This window comes from Benincasa hispida, chromosome 5 (genome assembly GCF_027475165.1).
Source record: "Benincasa hispida cultivar pf3 chromosome 5, pf3_genome.v1.1, whole genome shotgun sequence".
Lineage (NCBI taxonomy): Eukaryota > Viridiplantae > Streptophyta > Magnoliopsida > Cucurbitales > Cucurbitaceae > Benincasa > Benincasa hispida.
The window spans coordinates 56,178,031-56,187,565 of NC_143482.1; the positions used below are offsets into that span (position 1 = coordinate 56,178,031).

Here is a 9,535-nt window from a genome sequence, read left to right on the forward strand (position 1 = left end):
TAGTTTTTAATAATCCCAATTTGAAGCACTTAAATCTCGGTATACTAGTTCAGTTATGTGAGTGATATAATGTTTTGAGAGAGTATTTTTGTAATTGAGGTCCAAGAGAGATTTTTGTATACTGTGTATAATAATTTTTTACATAGTGAAATTCTTTTGGTCTGCAGTTCTTTTCTCCATTTTGGAGTTTTTCCGCATTAGTTTTTGTGTTCCCAATTCTTTTTTGTTTTCTTCTAATTTTTTTATTTATTCCTATGATAGTACCGAGAGGTTTTTCTGTTTCCCGCCACAAAACTTCAAGGAATACAAAAAATTAGTATATAGAATGCTATATTTTGTATGTAGATATATAATTAAAAAGAAGAAAAGCCCCATTGTGGGTTACAATACAATTAATTATAAACTTCACCTCTCATCATGCTGATATTACATTGAAAAGCATGAAAAGGGTGCTAAAATATTATTTTGTAAAATAATAAATTTGCATGAATATTCAAGCTGCAAAAGCCCTAGTGCAGGCTGGTGGGACTACTCTTCCAGAAAGGGCAGGCTTAACATTGGAACATTCTGAAATGGCTGTGCCATTGGTGCCACTGTATTTCAAGTTTATGTTTGATAGCTTCACATTCTTGCAAGGATACCCTCTGCTACATACAAGCTTTAAAGCTACTTGAGCTGTAGATGTTCCTCTTATGTTCTTGAATCCCACGTTGCTTATTTTAACTCTCGATGGAATCTATATAAGCACAATTTTCAAAAACCAAATGGTTACCAAATATGGTCTACTTACTTTTTCGGTTTTCAAAACTTGTCATGAATTTAGACATCAGTTTAAAAAAAAAAAAAAGTAGATCGATAACAAAACAAAGCAACTCATGAGTAGAAGTGATATGTACAAACTTAATTTTCAAAAACCAAATAGTAATCAAACGGGTTAACTTATGGTATTAGATATATATAAATACCTGGTGTTTGCACAATCCATAAGGGCAATATTGTTGGTCAATTAGAATGGGAGTGCCCACATTGTTCATGACAATCCCTTCAAATTGCATATTGGTAGCAATTCCTTTGGTAGAATCTGGCCATGTTTTGATTCTAACTCCAAACATTGTGTTTGAAATTGTGCAATTTCTCACAGTGACTCCAGACACAGGTTTCTCATTTTTGTACTTTCCAAGGCTTCCAATGCTGATTCCATGTCCAGGTCCACATGTTACTTTCTCCACATTAATTTGTTGGCTTCCATCCCCAATCGACACGCAATCGTCGCCAGTTTTGATCCTAGCATTTCTTATAGTCACCCCACTCGATCCACCGATATGGATTCCATCTGTGTTCGGACTGTCGCCAGGGGCGTCGATGTTGATGTTTTGAAGGGTCACATTCCTGCAGTTGTGCACATTCATGTGGAAGAATTTGCTGTCTGTTGAAGTTATGTCTTTGATTAAACTGTTGTTGAGGCTGAAGAATCTCAAGCTCTGTTTCAAAAGGAAGAAAACTTATAAATGTTTTTCGTAAAACATGAACTTCACTTTAGCTCATTCGATCCATATTCGAGTTTACTAAAAGTTAATAAGAACAAAATGGATGTCTTGAAAGTTTTTAAGGAACAGATAAAAAGAAAAAAAAAAACGAGAACCCTATTGAAAGAGAGATGACTCACAATAGGGAGAGAGCTGCATTTGCCAGAAGAAGCACATTCATTTTGCTTCCAAGCAAGAGATCCTCTGCCATCAAAAGTGCCACTTCCAGAGAGAGTTAAGCCATTAATGTACTGAAAGGCAATCCAAGTGTCATCAGATCTCATTTTTTTAATATTGGTTGGAGCTTGCAATCTTCCCTCCACTTGAACATGAATGGGAGCCATACATGGCCCTTGAAACTTCATTGAATCCACTACATATCTTCCTCCTGGTATCACTACTTTGCTTGGCTTTGTTGACATACAAGCATCCTTCCAAGCTTTCATTATGGCCTAATAACAGACAAAAACAAAATAACCCCATCACGACCCCGAAAGATTATTCGATAAGACTATCACAATACAGCTGCCTCCTAATTCAAAATCTACTTATTTGGTTAATGGGGGCACCTGCACTCCTGCATTGTTATTATAAGGAAACTACATTGGATTGATGAGAAAAAAAGTTAAGAACGTCGGTGAAGAAAACCTGACTATCGTCTGAATTTCCGTTGGCTCTTGCTCCATATCTTTTGACATGGAAATCAGCAGCTTGGGCATTTGTGATGAGACCAAGAAAGAAGAAGAAGATGACTGTGGTTGATCTTGAGATTGTTGGTGAAGACATGGTTGAATGGTTTGATGAAAATGTGTGTGTAGGAGTGAAGTTTTTATAGTAGAATGAAGAAACGTCATGGGCCACAAGAAGTTTGATGCCTAATTTTAGGTGCTATTTTAGCTTTTTCATAAATTCTTTTGGTGGTGAAGAAGCTTTTGTTTCATTCAACCTCAAGTTTTTTTGGCTCTACCATTCATGTGTGAATAAATATTGGAGTTTGCTTTATATATATACTAGGTTGTATGAATGGTAGTTATGACTCTCCATGGAATAAGTTGATTGTTGTCCCATGATATATGTTGCTAAATCATTTAAGAGACACCATATATGTTTGGTTTTGGAGATCATATAAATACTAAATAACATGAAATTTTAAAATTTTATGTATATTATTGAACTGCTAAAAATATAATCCCCTTCAATATGAGAAGAAATAATTTGAAAAATCTGTCACATTGTGACAGACAATTTTACGTGGTTATATCTGAGAAAGAAATTATAAATTTATAACTTGAATTTAGATTTGATAGTTAGTAGAAGCATGCAAATTCATCTAGAAGTTATTATAAGACAATCACATTGTAGCGACTTCATCGAATTTTTTTTTTCAAATCAAGACTGACATTCCTATAGGTATAGATAGTCAGTTTGTGTAGTCTTTTTAATCTCTATTTTTTCTTTTGGATTTTGAGCAATCAACATTCCTATTGCCTAGGAAAACATTGTTACAAGTTCAAAAAAGCCATTATTTGTTTCTAATATTGCCATTTTTGTCCTTTAGCTTAAAGTATACCTATATTATATAGGCCAAAAGTAATCATAGTTCCATCTTCCATTTTTGTTTTTTTTTTTTTTTATCAGGAATTAATAACCAAAAAGATCAGAAATTAATTTATTTTTCTAAAATTTGTATGCAGTTTTACATAAATTTATGAAAATAATTAGTATGATTAGTAGTAAGGGGTATTCTAGTAATTAGACATTAAGTTTGTTTAAGTTTTTGGATTATAAATAGTAGGAGAGTATAGCTAGAGGTGTGAAGAATTTAGAAGAGTGTTTGGCTCTTGGGAGAGGAATCTCAGCCCTTTAAATTGGGATTTACCATTTGAAGAATCCTAACAATTTATTATTAACTTTCCTTGAAGTAAATATATAGTCACAAAAGTGTGTGCATTGTGAATTTCTTGGATCAAATTGGGATTTACCATTTGCAGGAAGAAGAATCCTAACAATTTATTATGAATGAGAAAATGGAACATTGTCTTAGGATTATCCTACGAGTTTTCTTAGGATCCAAATGTTGTAAGATCGGATAGATTAGTCTGGTAAGATTAGTTAAAATGTGAATAATCAAAGGCACTAAGTATATCTTTTTTTTTTTCATTATTCACTCCAAAGGAGGGGGAAAATCCTCAAAATCAAAGTCTCATCTAACTACAAATTAGACAGAAATTTACAGTCAAAATATTGAGTGAAAGAATATTAAAAAGTACAATGAGAATCTGCTCATCAAGGGAATTAACCTCCATGGGGAAATTTAAATCAGAAGGTAAATCCTCAATAGCCATGGTTCATCCTAGAAAAGAACTTCAAAATGGTGTTCTATTCTCTGAGGCATATTTGATTCTTCCAACAAAATCATCAACTGTTATGGTCCCTATCTCCCCACCAAACCTTGATCTCACTGTCACAGTTTGCGTCTCGACTTCCTTGGCACCAACAACTGCCATCAACGGTATTTTTTGGGTCTCTGCATTTCTAATAAGCTTGGGCAACCGCTCGCCTTGACAGACTTCAGCTCGAATGCCAATGGCTCTGAGTTTTTCGGCCACCTCTTTGCAGTAAGAGATCTGGGATAGAAATGCAATGGAGATTTCATTGAAAGACCACTACTTTAATACCTAAAATGAATCTATGCAATTGATTCAGTTAGCAAATCAAATTTATACGGTCCCATCCCTCGGAATGTAATGAACCTCGCCATCATGGACATGATTCTACCTAAAAACTTGATGAATTTCTTGCATGGGTTTTATTGGCAATGAACTTTCATTCATAATCAAGACAGGACCGCAAATTATTACGATGACATTACTAATATAATCACAAACTGCTGGAGTTTGTATGCTTATATATGATACCTGGGCATCTGTTACGGGCAAAACTCGAACTTGGATTGGAGAAAGCCATAATGGGAAGTCCCCAGCATAATTTTCTATTAGAATACCAAAGAATCGCTCCAGGGATCCCAGAACTGCACGATGGATCATGATAGGTCTCCTCTTTTCAGAGTTCGAATTGACATATGTGATGTCAAAACGCTGAGGTAGATTGAAATCAACCTGAAAACATAAAGTATTAAAGAAGACCAGTTTTACTTAACCATAGTCAAGTCAGATGGCTTTGTCATATCATATATCAAAAGAAACCGCCTTGAACTTCAGGTTGTAGAAATCACAAGATTTCAGGAAAGTGAGAGATTCTTAATATTAAGTTGAGGGATTGCCTGTATAGTTGAACATTGCCACTTCCTTCCCAACGCATCCTCAATCTTAATATCAATTTTCGGTCCGTAAAAGGCTCCACCACCATCATCAATTTGATAGCCCCACCCCTTGTCACTTAGAGCATCTTTAAGAGCAGATGTTGCTTTCTCCCAGATCTCATCATTCCCCACTGATTTTGGTGGTCTAGTAGAGAGATTGACTTCAAATTTGTTAAAACCAAATTGAAGTAATAACTCTTCTGTTAGATCTAGGACACCTCTAATTTCATCTTTGATTTGATCATCCAAACAAAATATGTGAGCATCATCCTGCAAAATCCACAAAATTGATTAAGCCACAAACAAGGAACAATCAAAATATAACTTCTATCCTTCATATATAGGAAATTTTGATCTTCTGCATAGAGCAGATAACAACTTGTAAAGTTTAAACGAGCACAAAAGAAAATGACAGCATCCAACATAAAGTGCACCTGGGTAAAACCTCTGACACGGAAAAGACCGTGCAAGCTACCGGACAGCTCATATCTATATACCGTCCCCAATTCTGCGACTCTAATAGGAAAATCTTGATAGGAGGTGAGCCTCCTTTTGTAAAATAGAATATGGTAGGGGCAATTCATAGGTCGAAGTTGATAAAGCTCGTCCTCAACATCCATCTGATTGTACATATTTTCTCCATAGAAGTCTGAATGACCACTGGTTTTCCAAAGCTCTGCTTTCGCCACATGTGGTGTATATAGCAGATCATAACCACGTTCCCTGTGCAATTTCTTCCATAAATCTTCTATTATGCTCCTCACGACAGCACCCTTTGGATGCCAGAATACCAAACCTCCCCCAGCATCATCCTGTGTTCAGCCAATATTCTACAATAATTCAGACCGAAAAATCTAAGAGCATAACTTTAGCTACTAACAAGAAGATCATAATAGATTTTGAGAAAATCTAAACCTGAATGGAAAATAGATCAAGATCTTTCCCAAGCCGTCTGTGGTCACGACGTTTGGCCTCCTCTTTGAAGTGAAGGTATGCTTTTAATTGTTCTTCTGTCTCCCAAGCAGTGCCGTATATCCTCTGTAGCATTGGATTCTTCTCATCTCCTCTCCAGTAGGCACCAGCAACTGTTTCAAGTTCAACAGCTCTTTTGTTGATTTTCCCAGTAGATTCAACATGGGGGCCAGCACAAAGGTCCCACCATTCATTTCCTGTGAAGAATATAGGGTATTACAACGAATCAATATATTATAAAAATTTTCAGCTTTGCCGTGTACCAATTAAAGTCTGAAGAGAGCATTACAAATTTAATCTTAAAAATAAAGTTTACAGGTGGAAATACGAACTGATCAAAATAAACCAAGATGTTCTTAATTTACAAGATAACTGATCTACCATTTGCTGTCTTTTGCAGCTACTGATATCCTCTTAATAACAATCAAGAGAACATTTTGAACTTTGGAGTAGTACAGAGAAATTAGTTAATTTCAAGTACGGGTGAGTCTCTCGAGACTTGCTTCTCATTAAAATCCTAACAGCAACGTGATACTTATCAACGATCATAACACAGCTACAGAACAATTTCAGTTTTCAAATAATGACCTGTTTGGAATGACTTTTCAAGTGTTGAAAATCATTCAAAAATCTAAACATGTCCTAAATCTTTAGGAAAAAAGGATCATGAATATAAAGAAGAAAATCTCCTGAACTGTATCTTTGTCAAGATTGAATCTCTCCACAAAAGAAAAAAGGGAAAGATAAATATCAAGCACATTAGAAAACACATCAGGTGTTTACAAGAACACTTTATACTTTTGTTCAAATCAAAAGCACTTCTGACTTCAACACCCCTTGTGAGAGCTCTGTTAAATAAAGAGCAAAAGAGATAACCTTTACCCCAAAAAAAATTTTGACATTATCTTTTCTAGCATTTGCCAAGTCATCTCCAACAAATCCTGCTCTTACTTCTTATGGGTGAATGGCCGAATGAAATTTCATTTTGAATACCAGTTTTCTGAAACTTGTAAATGTGGTTGGGAGTATTTTCTTTTCAATATTTTGCTTGTGAAGTCCCAATCTATATCAATCCAGGAAACAAAAAGAAAAAGAAACTCAAAAACTTTAGCCATTCATAAGCCAAAGTCAAATTTCAATTACAAAGAAGATAAAAGAATCAGAGCCTTCAATCAAGAACAATATCAAAAGTTGTCTGAGTATGAAATACGAGAAAATATCAAAAGGTGGAACAGAGAAGTACCAAAGATGATTGCAATCCCTACCAATATGATAGATGGTTATGGGATCCTCCTTTATGCTTTCCAAAATCTCCATCTTGTAAGGTTCATTGATTGCCTCAATTCTTCTTTGAGCTTCATCCCTTGAAACTTCTTCTCTTACAAGTGGTAAGTTTCTGCTAATAATGCGTTCCTACAGATGATATGAGAAATAAATCCCACACCCTAAAAGCATAGACGTATATATTCCAAACCTTGTAATGTAAAATAATAAAGAAAAAACCCAGTGACTTCAGTGCTTATAGATTTGGTATACCAACCATCTCCTTCTTGATTTTCTTCAAATCTTTATCTCCCAAGGGCTCCATATCAAAATCATAGTAAAACCCATTTTCTATCCATGGTCCAATTGTGACTTTAGCATCTGGAAAGAGCTTCTGAACAGCCATGGCCATTACATGAGCACACTGCAATTTGAAAAAGTATATATCAAGCAGTTGATGAAACAACGCAAAATGTAATTCAGAGTATACAGACAGGACATTGTCTTAGATGATATAACATTAAATTTATCTTCATTCATCAATTTAACTTTTTGGGTCATGCGACGATTTAACACATCCATACATTAAGGAATGTTTGGTCCACCAACTTCATGAATCAGTGTTAAATAACTCAACTCTATGCCACCAACCTCAATAGTATTTACTACTAAAGTTTACACATTTATTGAGGAACGAAAAACTTCATCTTCACAACTCTACACCCAAACACATAGTTCCTAACTCCAACGTATTAATTTCAAACTTCATAACTCAACTCAGCCCCACACAAACATCCTGCAGGGGCTGTAATTCAAATTAAAGAAAACCTAAAGTCCACATTCAATCTTATCTCCAAGATACAGAATGGAAATCAGAAAACCGCTTCTTGATTAGCAACACCCTGTTTAAGTTATGAAACTCCTCCCTAGTTCAAACCTAAACTTCACACTGGGAAACCCCCTTAAGGACAACCTTCATCATAGAAATTCCCCAAATTCCCAGATAAGAATCTATACCCACATTCAAACAACATTTACCCCAAAACCCATAAGGAAAAATCAAAGAAAAGACAGAATCACCGTGTGACGAATTCTGAGAAGCTTCTCAGAGGATTCATTAGTTGGAAGAACAATCTTCTCGGTTTGGTCCTCGTGCGTATCCACCAAATCCTCGTTCTGGGTCGAAATTGACGGTGCTGAGGAATCAGTAGCCACAGCAATGGAAGTGGAAAACCCATTGGACTTCTTGCGAGGGAAAAGAGATTTGTCCCTGTTTCCTGCAAATTGGGTTGCAACTGTAAGGAAGAAACGAGGTGCAGAGACATTGGGCGAAGTGGGTCTTACGAGAGGAGGGTGTAAGAGTAACCCAGTGGTAGTCGCCATTCTTTGAAGAACAAACATTAGAGAAAGAGCGACAATAAGGCAGAAGATATGACTCTGCTGCTCTGTGTGGTGGAACTTTGGATATTTGTCTGATCGAAAATTGCTTTCGTGTGTGATATTATTTTTGGTTGACGTTAAATTAAGAAAACATGTCCGCAACTTTCCAAGTTTTCAAACTTTCAATAATATACCCAAATCGTTAATGTTTTCTTTTAAAAATATCTATAAATTTTTAAAATGGGTCCAAAATATCTTTAACTTAATAAAAGTTCAAAAATATCTCAATCATTAATATTTGAATAAAAATCGTTAATTCTTCGCGACAAAAATGACTTTAAAAATAAATAAATAAATGCTCCTATTGATCAATTTATTTGAAATTTTTAAGTTAAAAAAACTAATTTTAAAATAAATTATATAGATATCCTCACGTTTTTCGTACTCTCATATTTCTCTTAATTTTCCAATTTTTAGTTTACACCAATTTTCTCAATAGTTTAAACAGACCAAAACGTGCGACACTGATGGAGAGCAAATTAGGAGTGCTTCTTCATGCGCCATATCAAATAAAAAACATTGCGGTGTTGCAGGACAGCACTGCAACGCTTGTCTAGCATACTATCTTTATGAATGGCGTGAGGCACAAGTGTCATAGTTCTTGTGTAACATCATGCCTCTCCTTGCTCGATTTCACCTCTTTGCCTCTCGCTGCTTGCTAATTGCTCCATTTAATCCCGAAATTACATCTAAAACGTCCCGACGGCTTCTTTTGCTTGATAACCTATCTAAGAACTAAAATAAATATTATATTCTTGAGAACCAACACGATTTAGGTTGATACTTTTTTTATTTGACTATTTATCGTTTTGGTATGTTTCAAGAAAAGATTTTGATTTTGGAATTTTGTGAATTTTGTGGTATTTTATGTTTTAAATTAAAATTTTGGTTTTTATTTTTATTGTTGAAAAAATTGGTATAAGCTAATAATTGAAAAATTAAGAGAAATATGAGACTACTTATATGAAAACAAAATGAGGGTGTCTATATAATTTATTTTAAAATTGGTTCT

General features: G+C 34.9%; 2 protein-coding genes across 3 annotated transcripts; both read right to left on the reverse strand.

The window, feature by feature from the left end:
• Window positions 1-326: 326 nt before the first annotated feature.
• Window positions 327-2,314, reverse strand: LOC120078381 (exopolygalacturonase-like). The gene is made up of 4 exons (XM_039032647.2): window positions 2,175-2,314; window positions 1,667-1,978; window positions 966-1,481; window positions 327-736 (listed from the first exon to the last, which is right to left on the reverse strand). The coding sequence occupies exons 1-4, from the start codon at window positions 2,310-2,312 to the stop codon at window positions 494-496; spliced, it is 1,209 nt and encodes a 402-aa protein (XP_038888575.1). The 5' UTR covers window positions 2,313-2,314; the 3' UTR covers window positions 327-493.
• A 1,344-nt stretch (window positions 2,315-3,658) lies between these two features.
• Window positions 3,659-8,623, reverse strand: EMB2761 (threonyl-tRNA synthetase, putative / threonine-tRNA ligase). 2 transcript variants are annotated; one of them, XM_090313868.1, is made up of 9 exons: window positions 8,428-8,623; window positions 8,164-8,360; window positions 7,361-7,507; window positions 7,086-7,233; window positions 5,764-6,017; window positions 5,283-5,660; window positions 4,810-5,118; window positions 4,445-4,645; window positions 3,659-4,153 (listed from the first exon to the last, which is right to left on the reverse strand). In XM_090313868.1, exons 3-9 carry the CDS (start codon window positions 7,493-7,495, stop codon window positions 3,893-3,895), a joined length of 1,686 nt encoding a protein of 561 aa, XP_090169994.1. In that variant the 5' UTR covers window positions 7,496-7,507; window positions 8,164-8,360; window positions 8,428-8,623; the 3' UTR covers window positions 3,659-3,892. The 2 variants fall into 2 exon arrangements, with proteins under 2 accessions (XP_090169994.1, XP_038888474.1); XM_039032546.2 differs by having other exon boundaries at window positions 8,164-8,617.
• Between the last annotated feature and the right edge of the window lie 912 nt (window positions 8,624-9,535).

Excerpts from the sequence above, each read along its gene's own strand:
- LOC120078381 (XM_039032647.2), bottom strand. The coding sequence starts at position 2,312 with ATGTCTTCACCAACAATCTCAAGATCAACCACAGTCATCTTCTTCTTC. Across the intron at positions 1,979-2,174 it reads GAAATTCAGACGATAGTCAG|GCCATAATGAAAGCTTGGAA; the intron begins GTTTTCTTCACC and ends GTCTGTTATTAG. Across the intron at positions 737-965 it reads ATGGATTGTGCAAACACCAG|ATTCCATCGAGAGTTAAAAT; the intron begins GTATTTATATAT and ends GTGCTTATATAG.
- EMB2761 (XM_039032546.2), bottom strand. The coding sequence starts at position 8,484 with ATGTTTGTTCTTCAAAGAATGGCGACTACCACTGGGTTACTCTTACAC. Across the intron at positions 7,508-8,163 it reads TTCTCAGAATTCGTCACACG|TGTGCTCATGTAATGGCCAT; the intron begins GTGATTCTGTCT and ends TTCAAATTGCAG. Across the intron at positions 5,119-5,282 it reads GTGTCAGAGGTTTTACCCAG|GATGATGCTCACATATTTTG; the intron begins GTGCACTTTATG and ends TGGATTTTGCAG.